Genomic DNA, 16,128 nt, shown 5'->3' with positions numbered 1-16,128 from the left:
ATTTTTCAATTCTTGTTTATAACTTTTCTTTTCTCCTCTTAACAATCATGGATGAAGAAAATATTTCGACAGATACTTTTATCTTTGTAGTCCTTCGAATCGTGTTTTTCCTTGTCTCGCGCAGGTTTCTACATCATACTATTAACCCAACTCTCAGTCGCATTGCGGAGCCAGAGACGCTCCTTCCTTCAAATGGCATCCAACGAATCCCAGGAAACGGGCAGGATACAGACTATGCAGATGAAACAGATGATAGCCACGCTGCCGCACTGTCTTCCTATCCATCTTCTCCGACTCTTATAGCAATGCCGCTCGCTTCGAGTTCACGAGACGACTCGCTTTCTTCAAACCTTCCCTCAGTTTCTGGACACAACAAGGATGCGATAGAGTTGCAACGGCTCAGCCAAAAGCTCAAGGATGTAGGCTCTGGAGTAGGCAAGAAGGTTTTGCGGCTCAGCCACAGGAGAGAGAGGGCAAGTGCAGCGGGAACGAAGGGAATGGAAAAGACGACAAGAGGGCTGCATCGAATATCAAGAATCTTGTTTTCTGTATGCTTTGCAGAAAGTTGCAACTTGCTGAGTCTTGTTGTTTTTCATGCTCTGAATCTTTTTGGATCTAGGTTGGTTTTGTGAATGTGACTTTTCAGGTTAAGCTAAAGACATTGTTAGAGCTCGTCAAGTCAACTTTTCAATTTCTCTGCATTTGATTTTGGCAGATATTTTGGTTGTTGTGCCACTTGTCCAGTGTCTTCTGTTAACGTACAGGTCGCGAGGTGAGCTGGTGTTTTACTTTTACATTCAACCATACTGACAAGACTCCAGATTCTCTCTCGATGTCTACTTCACCATCCGCTTTATCCTCCATCTCATTCACAACTCGGTTGTTGATATCCCTTTTTCCCTTTCTTCTTTATGTGTTTCTTTTTACTCGAATTCCTCCATACATCACTGCTGTGTCTGTCACTCCACCTCCTGAACCGCTTCTTCCAGTGAACCATCAGGATTCTCCTACCAAAGCTACGACACTTGACGAAACGATCGTTCAATGGTCGGCATCAGGACCCGAAGGATGGGAACAAGGCGGTTGGCTCTCACCTTCTCTTGGTCGAGTCGTTGTGCTTGGTGTAGTAGTTCTCGGAGGTCTGTCTGGATTCGGGGCTGTCCGATCAGCTTGGAACTTTTTCGAACACCATCGGGCGGGAAGCAAAACTCTTACCGATAATGATCTTTTGCAAGCAGAAAGATCGCTTTACAGAGTCAGGCAAGATTTAGTAGCAAAACAAGATGAACTCGATAGGTTCAATGAGCAGTTATCGAAAGGTCCGGGAGGCTGGATGGGTAAAGTTTTCGGGGAATACAATAGCCAAAGTAAGTGGTTTTTGGGAGTCATAGATTTTTGTTGATTTGCTATCAAGCTACCTCTCTGAGAGCTGAACTAAAAGGATTACAGGTTATGGAGTCGCAAGTTTCTCGCTCATTGAAAGCTATGAAAGTTTGCAAGGTCCGTCGCTTTACAGTGTATTATAACTAATTGCTGAACAAGAGATAGCGACGACAAGAGTTTGGAGAAACGGTACGAGGACAGATTTACTATCTTCTAGGTTACGTGTTTGCTTTATACTGTGCAGCTCGACTCTTGATGTGTTTTCCTTCGTTGTTCTACGCACCAAGAACATCTAAACAAGCCTCAGGAAAAATGGCAGCAGAAGGCAAAGGTAACACCAACGGCGACTGGATATCATTCTTTCTCGCGCTGGCAATTAGCAGACTGCCCAAGGACCTTGTAGACATTGATGTTCCAACCTGGAGTCGGGGCATATCGCTAATTTTGACTGGGTTCTTGATTTTGTCAAGTTTGGCGCAAGTCATGAAGAGTTTGAGCAGAATTCTTCGGTTGGCGAGTAAGACTATCGGCGCTGGTTTTCTCTTGCTCACTTTAGGCCAACTTTTTGTAAGTACGCAGACTACATATCTGTTAAATAGCCTGATAATGTATAGTCAACCTATGTTATATCCCTCTTGGTTCAGTTACGCGGGTCTCTTCCACCTAGTGCTACTGTTCCCGTCATGGACAACTCTAACCATACAGCAACAGATCCCTTTCAGGTTCTCAACGTAGACTCTCACGATTCACTTCTTGCTACACTTCCAGATTTTCGAGTCTTTGGACGGCTGTTCGATGTGGTGTTTATTCTAACAGCAACAACAGCTGCTTTATATCGTTATATTGCCATGAAGGTCGCAGGTGCCGATGACAGTGGGAATATTTATAGATCATAGAGGTTAAGCAATTGAATAGATGGTATTTGGGCATCTTGCGATGGTTTTGGGGCTTTTGTATATGCATACTGGTGATGAGTTATGATAAGATATGTGTATGAAGCTAGTATTTCAAATGCAGATCGATTGCGACGATGATACAACAAATTCAACCATGTTTTCCTCTCGCCTGAATCTTTACGAGGTTGGCCTTATCGGACATATCTTTGCGAACAACCTCATTTTCAACTTCAGATGCTTCCGTATCAAGATCCGTATTCCACTCCCCTTGACTATCTTCAAGTCTGCCCATACCGGTATCCTTCTCATTTGCTGCTTTGGGGGAGGGACTGGAGATAGGGCTAGAGACGACATCTGCGTTATACAATAACGATATCCTTGGCCGACGACGTTTGAGCCCAACAGGTGCGTCAGAAACGTATGCAGACTCGGCAGCGTGGAGAGCATTAGCATGTTGGTCTTGATTATCTCGCATGGTGGCATCCATTGAGTGTAAGTGTGAACTCCTTGCTAGCTTTCGGAGTCCTCTCGCGGATGGCAGTGATACCCTTGGTCTGGGATTGGTGAAAGCGGAAATGGGGCTGGCATGTGAACTGTTTGATGAGAGCGTATGGTCTGTCGCAGAGGCAGACCGTAGAGAAGAAAATGGAGCTTGTAGAGCTCGTCGTTTGCCAAGATGATTAGGACGATTTCCGGATCCGGATCGAGATAGGGAATGCTTGGCTCGAGGAGTGTAGGAAGGTGAGGGCAGCTGTGAAGTACTGTCTGCGTTGTGTTCGAATTGGGTTCCTTGGCCAATGACCTTTGGTGATCTGCCATCGCCCATGTCGATGCATAAGCCCGTGAGAGGTCCAGATGTGCTTCTGCGAGTGTAGACGTTGCGACGACGACGGGCTTCGACGAGAAGGGGCGTAAGAATGTTGTCAATGGTGGTCGTACGAGTGATTACTCCTAAGATAACAATGATGATCATGGCTATAAGTTGTGCGATGCCTCGTCGTCGCTCATAACTCAGCTGATTGGTGTTAGCTAGGTAAGTCAATAATATCACTAACCTCATTTGCCAGTCCACGCAATTGTGCTTGCATCTCCTTTCTGTCATTTTCAAAGGCAATTCTCTGTTGTTCCAGCTGAGATATTACTTTGCCCAAACGATCTTCTTGTCTCATACGCTGTCTGGTCAGTGGCATCCATAGAGACTTGCAGCTTACCTCCTGTTGCCATCTTCCATGATCGTCTCCTTCCCAATCAGCTTTCCACTCATCCCATCTCGTTTCAACCCTTCTTAACATGAACCTCATAGCCTTGGCCTGTTCTTCAATGTAGCGAGCTACAAGCGAAGAATTGCCTTCAAGTGCATTGAGACGGCGAACAATGAACGCATAAATGGATTCGGAGGAATCAGACCGTGGTATTGAGACGCGAGAGAATGTTGATGTAGAAGGGGTAGCAGTTTTCGCTTCGAGAGATTTGGTTGAAGAAAAAATAGCAGAGTTTGATGAGTTGGTAGCGCGCATAGTAGAAGAGTTGGAGTTTTCGAGTGTTTCTGCAGTTGCATTCATACTGATGTCTGATTTGAGGCTGCTGGTAGAACCATTCAAAGACAAAGAGGCCGGATCGACAGGGGAGGGGGTGACAGTTGGTACACTCTCATCCACACTTGAAATCAACCCCGATTCCGTCAAAAGGTCTGGTATAACTCTCTTTGCTTGCTCATGGAGCAACTTTTCCAGCTCATCTAGCTCCCGTTCCCTTGCTTCTTGCCTGTCCTTTTCTTCTCTTTCCCTCTTTTCCTTCTCTTGTCTCTCGACCATTCGAAGTTCCTCCAACTCTCTTTCTTTCTCTTTGTTACCATTTCTGTCTTTTTCCTTTACGGCAGCGTTTAACTTTTTCTGCTCCCATTTAAACGCCTCCATTTGGTTCATTCCATACACTTTGAGGGAAGACACGGGGCAATAATATTCTGTTCCGAAAAACGTGGGAAAATCAAGACGGATGAAACGATGAAAAGATGTTGGTTGAAATAGAGTGAATGTCTAGACACGTATAAGCTCAGACGTTGCGAATAAGACTGACCTGGGAACCGCGTATGTTTTTGCCGACAAACGACCCTACCTCTTTCCACCGATGACTTTTGCCTTCGTCCTTTTCTCTCGCAGCTTCTTCTTCCTCATCTTCCCCTCCGACGCTGACCCTTACTTCTCGAACCACACTACTAAAGAATTCCCAGACGGCAATTTCGACCGCTTCAATTCGAATCTCGTCGCACAATTCGACCACTACCCAGTGTTCTTTTGCCTTGCATGGCGTGAGCATATAACGGTCGCGGGATTTGTGAAGAATGGACGAGGCATGTTGTGTCTGAGGAGACGAAGAGTGAATACGTGCCGAGCAGTCCAATGACGCATAGTTGTATTTGTTGTGGTGGGTCGCTGCGGGCAACGGTTGAGTAGATTCAACCTTGACAAAATCTGCTATCGTTTGTGGCAGATTATTGGGAGACTCTGTTGATGATCCTATCTCGATATCTGTTGCTATGCTTGATGCTTCCAAGGCTGACGTATGGGTCGCAGAGTCCTCGCTGGAAACATCCTGACTAACTGTCGCCTGCTCATCCTCTTCCATCTTGATTCTCTTCCACTCTTCAAAGCTAAGCAAGTCCTGCGAGCCTACAGACTCGTCTTTTGTATCTTGAACAGTGGATTCAGCTTTGCTCGCTGTCGTGCTGGTGTCTGCGACACCCATCTGGACTTCATCCGTTAGGCACTCCGCCACTCCTCTAAACGCTTTCCATGAATCTGCCGCCGTCCAGCCATCTGCTCTCGCAAAAACGGTCAGTGAGATGAAAAAACATAAATACAAAATACGCATAGTTTGTAGACAAACTCATTTATTAAATCACTTTTAACGTTTTTCTGCCTGGCGGACATCGCCGCTTTTGCATTCGAATTATATCCACCTTTTGTTATCTTCTTCTTCTTCTTCTTCATTGACCCCGCTCACACTAGGTACCCATCGCGCTATATCCCAGCGCGAAAAGGGTGTATATCTGAGCATACAATGATGGCCCATCTCGTTGACGTTTTTGCCCAGCAGAGTCTGCTGGGGTCAGGCTGGGTAGGACGCTGACGAGCGCTGCGCTGGCATGTGAGGGTATCCTCCATGCACATCTTTAGAGTATCACGAAGCTGCTATGTTAAGAGCTATGAAGATCTACCTGCAAGTGACAGCAAGATTTGCAGAGCAATTCGTCCTCGTTCTGTACTCTCCTCTCAGTCTCTTCCATACCTCTTATACAATCCATTCATAGCACTCAAATCCTTGCATTGGAATGCTCAGCTTGGTCTGCTCTACGAATCTCTCTGACTGTAGCTACTGTCACTGGAATTCTCTGCGACTCTACAGGCTCACAGTTAAAAAAACTTTCTTTCTATTTACAACTATTAAAAATGATTAATAACATGTTAAATTACAACACTGGATGGGTGGTCCCCGACGCCAAATTATTTTGCTGATCCACGCTCGCAAATAATCTTGCATTTCAATCTTTTCCACGACACGCAACATGAATCGAAAAAAGTCTTTGGTAAGAAGCAATCGCAAAGGAAAAGGCAAGGCGCTACCGTTGCCGATCTCTGGTGATGAGAACGAGAACGAGGTTGAAGATGGCGATAAGGGCGAGAGGTGGGTTGGATACAGTGAGTGAGGCTAACCACCCAGTCAGCCTCGATGAGCAGTGGGACGTCTACTATCACGCCTTTCGCCTGCATTCGGCGTCACACTCTCAGTGTTTTTGGTACAAAAGTCGTGGGTGACCGTGGGCAGTACAGCGCTGACGGCCAGTATGGTGGTTTCCAGAGAACAGTCGGAACGAAGAGACATTGCATATGTTTGTCGCCGCGAGATGGCCTCCGATAGAGTGAGTTGGGTCTTGCCGGAAATCGCTGACGGATTAGCAATCTCAAGGTGGGTCGTTGAGAGATGACCAATGCTGACTGGCAGTATTACAACCTGCACCTGGTAAGTCGGTCGTAAGCTTATATATGTTGATTCCCAGCCCAACGGCAAGATTATGGAGAATTGTAAGTGAAGATACCGTTGCAGCATAGCTGACAGTCTCAGTGATGTTGTAAGTCCAATCCACCAGATGCTCGCTCATTGTTAGTCGGTACGTTGGACGGGACGATCCTAGAGAAGACTGGCTGCATGACTATATTGGATGTGAGTTGTGAAAACCAGCTACGGCGCTGACGGCAGATAATCTTAATCTTGTCACTGTTGACATGCAGACGCTGCCGCCGAAGCAACGGAGCGAGCATGATGAATGAATGAATGAATGTAAGGAGTAGAGGAATAAATGGCATGTATATATAACTCTTTGGATTTTGATCCCGGTGGAGGTCTCCGCTTTTCGCATTTATCTATTTCATTGTTTTGACAGCAACAAAGGAAACTTGAAAAACCATGTACGAACCACATCTCGTCAACAACGGTAGCGAGAACGGGATGGAGGGCATATCGTTGCTCGAAGAGCTCGACAGGATTGCCCCTATAAAGAGTTTTGATGCGTTCCCTAAAGTGAGTCACAGCCCATTTGGATTGTCCTGACGGACGATATAGGTTGAGCCGACGTATACGATACACTCCAGGCGAGGAGGAGTGCTCACTGCTGTTGTTGGATTGATAATATTTCTGTTAGTTTTGGTAGGTAGTGATGATAATGGGCATTGCTAATGTGTAGAACGACCTCGGCGAGTATCTATATGGAGCGCCAGACTTTGCATTTCATGTAGATTCAGACGTTCAGAAAGATTTGCAGCTGAATGTGGATCTGACCGTTGCAATGCCTTGTCGTTGTACGTGTGGGCTGGCTGTGCATAGCTGACAGCAGATCTCACGATTGACTTGCGCGATGCCGTCGGGGATCGATTACATTTGAGCAACTCTTTTGTCAAGGACGGGGTGAGCGATATTACCGTAGAACGAGGTCAAGCTGACGGTACAGACCAACTTCAACATTGCCGGAGCAACATCAATAAAGTGAGTGCAACCGGTAGAACAAGCTCACACCTAGACATAACACTGCATCTCTTACTTCGCCCTCTCAAGTCATCTCTTCCTCTCGCCGACAGACTCCCAGCCAGAAAGGCTCATTTTCAGGCATCAAACGGTTATTTCAAAAGTCCCCGCCCCTTGCGAGCGGCTCGTATTCTGCCTACAGACCGACCTATGAGAAGGTGGACGATGGACCAGCATGTAGAATCTATGGAAGTGTCCAGGTGAAAAAGGTTACTGCCAATCTACACATCACGACCCTTGGCCATGGATATATGAGTTTTGAGCACACTGACCACAATTGTACGTCTGAGATTGACACTGATGCAAAAGGCTGATAGCTCTAGTGATGAATCTCTCGCACATAATGCACGAGTTTTCCTTTGGACCATTTTTTCCTGCTATCACTCAGCCTCTTGACAAAACGTATGAAATCACGGAGCAGCGTAAGTCTAATAACTTCTTTGACAATGTGCTTATAGCTCTCAGCATTTACCATATTTCAATACTTTTTGCGTGTCGTTCCCACAACGTATATTGACGCGAGTCGTCGCAGGCTCGACACTTCCCAATACGCCGTCACAGACTACGCTCGGTCATTCGAACATGGTGGAGGCGTGCCAGGCCTCTTCTTCAAATACGATCTCGAACCCATGTCGGTAGAGATTCGAGAAAGAACGACTACACTGTATCAATTCCTAATCCGTTTGATTGGTGTGATTGGTGGCGTCTGGACAGTAGCAGCATTTAGCCTTCGTGTCTTTAACCGCGCACAAAGAGAAGTCACTCGCGCCGTTGTAGGGGAAAAAGAATTCATACCATCCACATTACCTACGCCTTCTCCCCTAAAACGAGAGGCATCTAGCTATTTTGGCCGACAATCGCCAGCCGGGATGATGTCTAGAGCGACAAGCTGGGTGTCTGCGAATGCAGAAGCAGGAGGTGTAAGATGATTATGCATATAAATTACATTTGGACCTCTGGCGGCGCTTTCGGTGTTCGTGCTGATAATCCCAAAGCAGCCCTTTCCGCTGCCACTGCTCGTCGTTTCTTAAGTACATTCTCGATAAAAAATTCACCAGCCTACACAATGTCAGATAGAAATTGATAGACATGTACTTACTTTGTAGCTCGATCTGACCAAGGGCCCACTTGCGACATAAAGAAAGCCCATGCCCTCGGCTAAGTTCTTCCATCGCTCAAATTCCTCTGGTTCAACATATCGGTCCACCTTCATATGCCGTTTCGTAGGCCGCATATATTGGCCAAAAGTGACCACATCTACTTCAGATTGTCGCAAACGTCTCAACGTCTCTATTATTTCATCTTCCATCTCGCCCACTCCCAACATGATGCTGCTCTTTGTTAGAAGCTCCTTGCCGGCCATCGTAGCACCTTTCTTTGCTTCTTCAAGCACTTTGAGACTTTGGTCAAAACCTGCTCGTCGGTCTCTCACAAATGGTGTACACCGCTCGACCGTTTCGATATTATGGGCAAACACATCCAGCCCCGATGAGGCTACGGTATGGATAGCTTTGACACCTTTAGTGGCGAAATCGGGAGTAAGCGCTTCAACAAGAATGTTGGGTGCTTTTTGTTTTATTTTAGATATAGTAGAAGCAATGTGCGCCGCTCCCCCATCAACCAGATCTAGAACGAGTTCAATAAGGCTAGACAAATGTTATGAAACCTACCATCTCTATCCACACTTGTCAGCACGATATATCCTAGACCCCACCGACTGATAGCCTCTGCAGTGTTTTCAGGTTCGTGTACGTCCAGCGGCGGTGGAGCCTTAGACGTTTTAACAGAGCAAAACCGACAACCGCGAGTGCACTGGTCGCCCATTAACTACACTCAAGTCAGCAAAGCCTATTTGGGAATGTACTTGGACATACCATGATGGTTGCCGTCGCATTGCCTTTACCTCCTCCCCAGCATTCTCCAATATTGGGACACTTTGCCTCTTCACAAACTGTATGCAGTCCAAGCCCTCTCAAATCCTTTTTGATGCCGTTATATGAAGCGCCAGTAGGAATTGGGTGCTTGAGGAAAGATGGAAGGCGTGGTCTTGCGCTCATGTCAGTGCTTTCTTGGCCATATTTGATCAAACATACTGTTTAGTGTTACCAAGGACAACACGCTCCTGTTCCGAAGGAACATCTCCAGTTAGGAAATCATCAAATGTCAATCCATCCTCCAGTTTTTCGTGTCGTTTCTTTGGTTTGGGTGGTTCAACCGTCGCTGAACTCGGGTTAATGGTTGCGAACGATCTCACGAGTGAAGTACTAGCCAACAATAGAGGTGCTGTGGATGTATTAGCAGCTGAAAGGGCAATTTTAATCATAGTGGATGGATACAGAATGATAAAAAGAACAGCAAGGTTACATTTGATCTCCAAGTTTTATCAGCAACGGATCGGACAAGATTGCCGTTGGAAATCTAATCACGTGACATTAACCTCATTCAGAATAGTATTTCTATTATTCAATAGATAGACAGCGATTTGTTAACTTGAAATCTTTAGAGATTTTATCTTCTTTCAACAAATTCCTCCATTATTAACTTGGAGCTACCTTGAATATCCCTGACTCGTTTGTTGAGCGCGTCGCCATCTGCTTTACTTGGATAACTCTGCGTGACAACGTTTAGTCACTATGGTCACTGAGCTCAGTCTATATCACAAAGCTCAAACGTTCTGAAAGAGCTCCTTCATTCGTGTCCAAATAGTCTCAGCTAACTCTGTTAGTAGCATTTAAGACGATTATGTTGGCTTGCTAACGCATATGTATCGGATGCTCTTAGCTTTGGCGGTCAGTCATGGCAACGAACCAGGGCGTTGTGTTTTCATGGTGTATCAGAGAGAGATATGTCTAATCTTTGGCGTAAAAAGCGATACATAATACACGCCACTACATTGAAGGGGTTACTATCTTCGTATCAAGTACAATACACGTAATTTTGAGTTTCTCAGATTTGACACACGATGTATGATTCTTTGCATCAGGTCTAGATACCAATTTACAATTTATCAACGTCCATGACGCTATCCGCTTGTTTCATCTTGCCTTCTGCCAACCATGCATCAATCTTGGATTTAAGCTCTGTGTCTGGAATACATTCTTCAAACTTTAGCCTGGATGTCATTCAGCATGCGATGCGTTATTAATTAAGAACGATGGCGCTCACGGAACATTATTGAACGGATCAACTTCTTTTGAAAGCAAGACGGTACGAATTGTGCCTCGGTCAATAACAACTCGAGACACAGGCAAGATGACAGGATCCTTCATAACTACCAAAGTGTTTAGTCTTTCCTCTTGCTATTCTTAGCCACTTACGAGTTGACAATAAAGGATCCAAAAACTCGTCAGGAATCTCTCTTTCGTCTTCAATGTCTATGGTTGCCTTCATGTCTTCGACCTTTTGTGTGAAGCTCACTAACTCCGCAACTTCTCCTTCTGTCATGATTGCCCGATTTTTAAGCGTCCTGGCAAATTTCTCAAATAATTCTTTAGAATAACTACGTCCATCGTTTGCTACCGCGCGTATAAATTCCGATTCATTGGAAAGGTTCAGATAAATTTGCGCAATGGCGGCCAAGAGTTCCTTGGGTTTGAAGTAGTATTTATCAGGGTTGGAAACTTTAAGGTCAGACATTCTGGGGCCTATGAGGGTCACGAGGCTTTCATCAAGGGAAGCCGCCAGGCGATCAACAATTTCAGCAGCAACAAAGGGTTCAGAGGTTGTAGCTGTGAAATCTCGAATCAATTTGACGTTTGACAAACCCATTTGGGTATGCCAAGGGGCGGAGCTTTGAGCTTGGTTAAGTTGTGATTCTAGGTCTTCCCTCTCTGCCTGAGGTGTAGCCTTCCACAATGCAGAATTAGATTTCTGAGACTCAACAGAGGTGATTTTGGCTAAATTGGTAAGTGATTCCTCAAGATGAAAGGTGGTATCTGACATGAGCATGTTGACGAAACGAATAAATTGATCGAAATCATCATGCCGAGATTTGATGAATGCTTTTCGATGAAGAGGATTAGTCCACATAGATTTGAAGATGTGGCCAATGTCTCGTCTGCGTTCTTGTAAGTACTTTGTCCTTGGTCTAGCAAAAGTTGTTCATACCTGAAATTAAACTTGTCCCAAAATTGAGTGTGACCGCCAGTAACCTCAACTTCAATGAAGAATCGGATCAGACTTGGCATAAGATTGTTTGTAGCAATAGAAAGAATACTGAGACGATCATAGAGAGGTCCGTAACGCCAATAGTTGACCGGGTATAAACCATAAGATAATATCTATATTACATTAGCATTGAAGAGATTGGATAAACAAATACATGCGGTGACGAGCTTGGCTTTAAGGAAAGGGTTGTTGACATAATCGGGAGCAAGGAAGATAATGGCAAATGTTATGAAAACATCTTTGTCAATGTCATCCAAAGCATCAGGGTCATATCTGACAATCGTTTTAACAATGCCAAATATTCAGCTGGTTACATGGAACTCACTTTGCGAGGAACTCAAAGTACTCTGTTAAATTTTCAAAAAAGTACTCTGGTAGCATCCTAAACTCCATTGGTGCTTCTTGAGGAAGCGGCAGCGAAATTGGGCGAGACGGGTACTGTTTTGTTGGATCCACAAGTTTAATAAGCCAAGTCATTAGGAAGCTGAGAAAAGAAACGGTAATACGAATCATGTTACGATCAAGAAGTTGAGTATCATAAGCATGGATGGAGGCATGTAATACCGTCATATCTGACTTGAGTTTTTTGGTCATCGCCTCGTCTTGAGCTTGAAGGACAGGATTGCCAGCCCGTTCAGCACTAGATGCCTCGGTCCTTTTCAGCTCTTTCTCAATCTCAGCAATATTTTTCTCTGCTCTGATACGTGTAGAGATAGTCTTAACAACGCCAAGATGAATGAAGCCATTCGATAGAAAGAAGATATCTGAGATGAAGTTGGGTTTGGCGTCAACTGAGCGCATCAGTAAGATTGTCAGTTCAAGGGAGTTTAAGAGTACTCACTATTCATTGCACTCCCAAAGTACTTGTCCGCTTCCTCTTTCGTCCCCTTTATTTTGGTTTCTTCCGATATATCTATCCTGTTGGTCATTTTATAATAAGCCGGATCGACCTTATCAATCTTGGTGAATCTTGCGTCCATCACAGGTTCAAACAGCTTGAGCAACACCATCTGGAGGTTAATCATGTATCCGTCTGAAGAAACTGTTCGAGGATCAACACGCATACCAGCACGTTTCTGATTGAGACGAAGAGCAAGGGAAAAAAAGTCAAGTACGCTTTCTCGGGCCTCGGGCGAAGCACGAACGATTGAGTTGTAGATATTGAATAGGGAAGAATGCAGGTTTCCAAGGGTGTACCGAAGGCTGTCCTTGTTTGCATCAATGTCTTCCTTTTTCCTTTCTGTAGGATTAGAAAAGTACAATTTCCATATTTCAGGAAATTCTCTTGGGAACACATTAAGACGCGTGAGAGGGCCGAGAAGAGATTGCCATTCCAGTTTCGGTGTCGTAACATTAGGAGCTATCCATATTGACAGTGTTGGAAGCTAACTAATGTAAGCTGCTTTGCACCATTGCGCTTCCATGCGGCTTACCAGTGCCGCTATAGGCTTGATTTTAACCAAAGAGCTGATTGCTCCCAGATATCTTTTCCAATCTTGCCCAAGAACATCCGGTGTAGGGATGATTTTGTACCACTCTTGAAAAAACAAGCTCAAAGTGGGCGCAATAACGTCGGCAAGAGTATCCTTATCAAACTTAGCAGCAAGATCTTCTAGGAACAAAAGTAGATCATTAGGCTCAATGGGACTTGAAGTGGCTGGAGGGGTTGAAACAGATGAATTAAGCGGGTCAGAGGGAGATGGCTGATGGACTTCCAACAGAATAGGGAGTAGTTCTGCTGGCCCAAGTGGTTTGTCCGTTGGCTGAGGAAACATACTTGGATCTTCTAAAGTCATGCCGCAGTAGGACACCACTAAACCTTTCAATTTGTCTTTTGTTTCTGCCCATTTCTTCTTTTCATCACCTGTAAAGTCATACTTCTGAAGGTCTTTACTCGTTGTGTATATCCGTTTCCAACATCCAGAGAGGTACTCAAACACAGTCTCTTTCTGTGGCAAACCCGCTAGTATAGCAAGATCATCTGGATCTTTCGACAATGCCATTGAAGCGGGATCAATTGAAAGTCGGGCAATCAACAGTCGGTCAGCTAGATCTATAGACGCTCGATGAGGAGCGGGATAGTCTAACAGAGTTAGCGGGATAGCCATTGACTTCACGACCTACTTTCTTCTATCAGTTCTTGCTCTAGATCTTTGAGCCAGCATAGCGAAAACTCCGTCTCCTTTGCCCTTCCCCCGCTTAATGTCACCGATAAAATACGCTCCACACTTTCATCTTCCCAAGTAGCATAGTCCTTCTGCGCCAGCAGGTGCGATGATTTGGCAGAGACCACTCGTGGGCCCACTGACTCTATGGTGCGTTTTGGCGGGGGTGCAGGGGAGTGGACAGGAGGTTTCTTGGCTGGAGGTGGAAGCGAGGCAGCGGGGAGCGCCGAAAGAGACCTTGAAGGGCCTGGTATGGGCTCATGAGGCTTCTGTGTCTCCAGTGGTGGCGTAGAGACAGAAGGAGTAGAAGTCGAGGGCTGACTGTGGCCTAGACGTGCCAAGCGCTTCAGTCGGATCTGAGGAATATGAGTGCAGCTCGTATTTCTTAGCGCACACACAACTCACCTTGTCTGCATCAGATAATGATTTCTGAGCTTTCTCTCCCATTTAGCAATATTTTGGTTTTATGGATGGAAAATAAGAATGATGAATAACTGATAGGTAAATGATGCCTTCCCTCACTCACTCTCCCACGGTAGTCATTATACGCTTTATTCGCAACAATAAATTTCATTCATCTTACACAAAATAATAATCGAAATGGCTCAAGTAGTACAATGTTTAGACGCACCTTCTACCTATAGAGACAACAGATCAGAGGTGAGTTATCCTTTTGTTAAGTATTTGTGCTGATTTGGTATAGGTTGATCGTGAAACTGAACGTCGTCTATTAGCACAATCAAGCACCCTTTATGTTGGTAACCTCAGTTTTTATACCACCGAAGCCCAGATATATCAACGTATGTGCTGTGACGCTGAGCGTATGAATGCTCTAAATGGAAACAGTGTTTTTAACATGTGCAAAACCCGAGATAGGCGGTGGTATCAAAAGGTAAGTAATTATCTTTGTACAAAGTGTCAAGGTCTTATCCGTATCTGTGAACTAGAATCATTATGGGTCTTGATCGCAATACAAAAACACCGTGCGGCTTTGCCTTTGTCGAGTATTTCCTCCATGAAGAAGCAACAGATTGTATGCGATACATTTCTGGGACCAAATTGGATGAGCGGGTGATACGTTGCGATCTAGACCCAGGGTATAAGGAAGGCAGGCAATTCGGACGTGGGCGAAGTGGCGGTCAGGTCAGAGACGAATTCAGACAGGAATATGATAGTGGAAGAGGTATACTTCACATTCAAGGGATGGAAAGTACAAAATACTGACAGGCAATGCAGGCGGTTGGGGTCACCAACGTTTAGAAGAAGAGAAGAGGCGACAAGAACAGGAGAAAATGCGATCACAAATGCAATTTGACACATATGCTGCTGTCGGAGGTCTCGGGATGGCTGGAGCAGACGTTCCCAAAGGGGAAGACCTTCATAACCAAGACCGACAGAAACGAGGGAGGAGCGAAGACGAAGATGAAAACGAGAGACGCGAAGATGAAAAGCGTTTACGCGGAGAGCGAGACGATGAGTAATCAATTTGATCAGCATTCGTGTATCAGCATGTACAATTCAGCACAGTGGTGCATCATTGAAATGCTCATCTATCTCTGCTGGCGTGTATAGATTGGGTTTGCTTTTTCATGGATTTGTGGTTGTCCGGCAGGTGATCCAGGGATAGTTTTGGTGAGGCCCTGTAGACAATGATAAGAAAGCGCTACGATCCAGATTTCACTAACCAGTTTTGTAAAGACACATTGATTGAGAGCTTTTTCTGGCTTCCGGCAAGCATGAAAGTACTATCAAAAAGTGTTGGCCTTTCTCTCTTGCAGCTTTACTCAACCCACTTGATTATTCTTTTCCAGGCATTGCCAATGGGCATCAAACTCTGCCAAACAAGACTCTCTTAATTTAGAAATGCTAATCTCACCGTTAAACTATTCATCATTGAGTTTCAAACATAAGCCAGCACATACAGTTCTTGAGCACACCGTGTAACCTTTCGTCCTTCTGCCAAACAGTGTGCTGGATCGTTATTTTCTTGTTTGCAAAGCATAAAGTCCTCTGTCATACAATCAATAGATGACTTTCACAATATGTGGCTAACTCACCGTTAGTTTCTTTACAATGTTGTCCAATAAAGAAGGAAGCGCTCTTGAGCGGAGCAGAGGTGACACCTAGCTCGTCTACATGGGGCACGTTGGATGGAAGGGGGCTGGGGTCAACATAGTCCTTGTCATGGAGTACAGCCGCGCGATGTGTGGCCATTGTAAGAGATGCGGTAAATGGCAGAGGGATATAGTACAATGAGAAGATATGGGTTGGTTCTTGACTTTTCAAACGCTTGGCATGCCTAACTGCAATCTGTAATCTCAAGCTGAAGTCATTGATTAGGCATGAGAAAAACGCCGAACATGGCTTCCTGAAGGTGGCAGTTGACTGGACTTTTGTTGCCTCCACTTCATGTCTCCACCCTGTGCTTTTATAAAAGT

At 45.1% G+C, this 16,128-nt stretch overlaps 10 protein-coding genes across 10 annotated transcripts; 4 read left to right on the top strand and 6 right to left on the bottom strand.

Annotated features, from left to right (window-relative positions):
• Positions 1-47: 47 nt before the first annotated feature.
• Positions 48-2,279, top strand: L203_102751 (uncharacterized protein; the record flags this gene model as incomplete). The annotated part of the gene is made up of 6 exons (XM_066212171.1): positions 48-619; positions 669-772; positions 822-1,367; positions 1,415-1,500; positions 1,549-1,950; positions 1,998-2,279. 6 exons carry the CDS (start codon positions 48-50, stop codon positions 2,277-2,279), a joined length of 1,992 nt encoding a protein of 663 aa, XP_066068268.1.
• Positions 2,280-2,427: 148 nt separating this feature from the next.
• On the bottom strand, positions 2,428-3,252 carry L203_102750 (uncharacterized protein; the record flags this gene model as incomplete). Its single annotated transcript, XM_066212170.1, has 1 exon — positions 2,428-3,252. The coding sequence occupies one exon, from the start codon at positions 3,250-3,252 to the stop codon at positions 2,428-2,430; it is 825 nt and encodes a 274-aa protein (XP_066068267.1).
• A 52-nt stretch (positions 3,253-3,304) lies between these two features.
• On the bottom strand, positions 3,305-4,204 carry L203_102749 (uncharacterized protein; the record flags this gene model as incomplete). Its single annotated transcript, XM_066212169.1, has 1 exon — positions 3,305-4,204. The coding sequence occupies one exon, from the start codon at positions 4,202-4,204 to the stop codon at positions 3,305-3,307; it is 900 nt and encodes a 299-aa protein (XP_066068266.1).
• Positions 4,205-4,331: 127 nt separating this feature from the next.
• Positions 4,332-5,024, bottom strand: L203_102748 (uncharacterized protein; the record flags this gene model as incomplete). Its single annotated transcript, XM_066212168.1, has 1 exon — positions 4,332-5,024. One exon carries the CDS (start codon positions 5,022-5,024, stop codon positions 4,332-4,334), a length of 693 nt encoding a protein of 230 aa, XP_066068265.1.
• An 820-nt stretch (positions 5,025-5,844) lies between these two features.
• L203_102747 (uncharacterized protein) lies at positions 5,845-6,600 on the top strand (the record flags this gene model as incomplete). Its single annotated transcript, XM_066212167.1, has 7 exons — positions 5,845-5,977; positions 6,068-6,086; positions 6,138-6,198; positions 6,282-6,299; positions 6,349-6,361; positions 6,414-6,500; positions 6,569-6,600. The coding sequence occupies 7 exons, from the start codon at positions 5,845-5,847 to the stop codon at positions 6,598-6,600; spliced, it is 363 nt and encodes a 120-aa protein (XP_066068264.1).
• A 143-nt stretch (positions 6,601-6,743) lies between these two features.
• On the top strand, positions 6,744-8,287 carry L203_102746 (uncharacterized protein; the record flags this gene model as incomplete). The annotated part of the gene is made up of 8 exons (XM_066212166.1): positions 6,744-6,857; positions 6,900-6,973; positions 7,021-7,034; positions 7,171-7,241; positions 7,285-7,319; positions 7,501-7,637; positions 7,682-7,780; positions 7,824-8,287. The coding sequence occupies 8 exons, from the start codon at positions 6,744-6,746 to the stop codon at positions 8,285-8,287; spliced, it is 1,008 nt and encodes a 335-aa protein (XP_066068263.1).
• A 13-nt stretch (positions 8,288-8,300) lies between these two features.
• On the bottom strand, positions 8,301-9,800 carry L203_102745 (lipoyl synthase, mitochondrial; the record flags this gene model as incomplete). Its single annotated transcript, XM_066212165.1, has 7 exons — positions 8,301-8,417; positions 8,476-8,984; positions 9,029-9,185; positions 9,233-9,404; positions 9,452-9,578; positions 9,628-9,641; positions 9,796-9,800. The coding sequence occupies 7 exons, from the start codon at positions 9,798-9,800 to the stop codon at positions 8,301-8,303; spliced, it is 1,101 nt and encodes a 366-aa protein (XP_066068262.1).
• Positions 9,801-10,355: 555 nt separating this feature from the next.
• Positions 10,356-14,137, bottom strand: L203_102744 (uncharacterized protein; the record flags this gene model as incomplete). The annotated part of the gene is made up of 10 exons (XM_066212164.1): positions 10,356-10,470; positions 10,524-10,629; positions 10,676-11,415; positions 11,466-11,638; positions 11,684-11,798; positions 11,851-12,316; positions 12,367-12,910; positions 12,959-13,578; positions 13,650-14,046; positions 14,096-14,137. 10 exons carry the CDS (start codon positions 14,135-14,137, stop codon positions 10,356-10,358), a joined length of 3,318 nt encoding a protein of 1,105 aa, XP_066068261.1.
• Positions 14,138-14,290: 153 nt separating this feature from the next.
• Positions 14,291-15,171, top strand: L203_102743 (uncharacterized protein; the record flags this gene model as incomplete). The annotated part of the gene is made up of 6 exons (XM_066212163.1): positions 14,291-14,350; positions 14,394-14,490; positions 14,537-14,582; positions 14,638-14,723; positions 14,781-14,873; positions 14,927-15,171. 6 exons carry the CDS (start codon positions 14,291-14,293, stop codon positions 15,169-15,171), a joined length of 627 nt encoding a protein of 208 aa, XP_066068260.1.
• Positions 15,172-15,240: 69 nt separating this feature from the next.
• On the bottom strand, positions 15,241-15,904 carry L203_102742 (uncharacterized protein; the record flags this gene model as incomplete). The annotated part of the gene is made up of 5 exons (XM_066212162.1): positions 15,241-15,330; positions 15,376-15,435; positions 15,484-15,556; positions 15,613-15,700; positions 15,748-15,904. 5 exons carry the CDS (start codon positions 15,902-15,904, stop codon positions 15,241-15,243), a joined length of 468 nt encoding a protein of 155 aa, XP_066068259.1.
• Between the last annotated feature and the right edge of the window lie 224 nt (positions 15,905-16,128).

Source organism: Cryptococcus depauperatus, chromosome 3, assembly GCF_001720195.1.
Source record: "Cryptococcus depauperatus CBS 7841 chromosome 3, complete sequence".
Taxonomy (NCBI): Eukaryota; Fungi; Basidiomycota; class Tremellomycetes; order Tremellales; family Cryptococcaceae; genus Cryptococcus; species Cryptococcus depauperatus.
The sequence above is the reverse complement of the archived record's forward strand: the minus strand, read 5'-3'. Positions and strand labels throughout refer to the sequence as shown.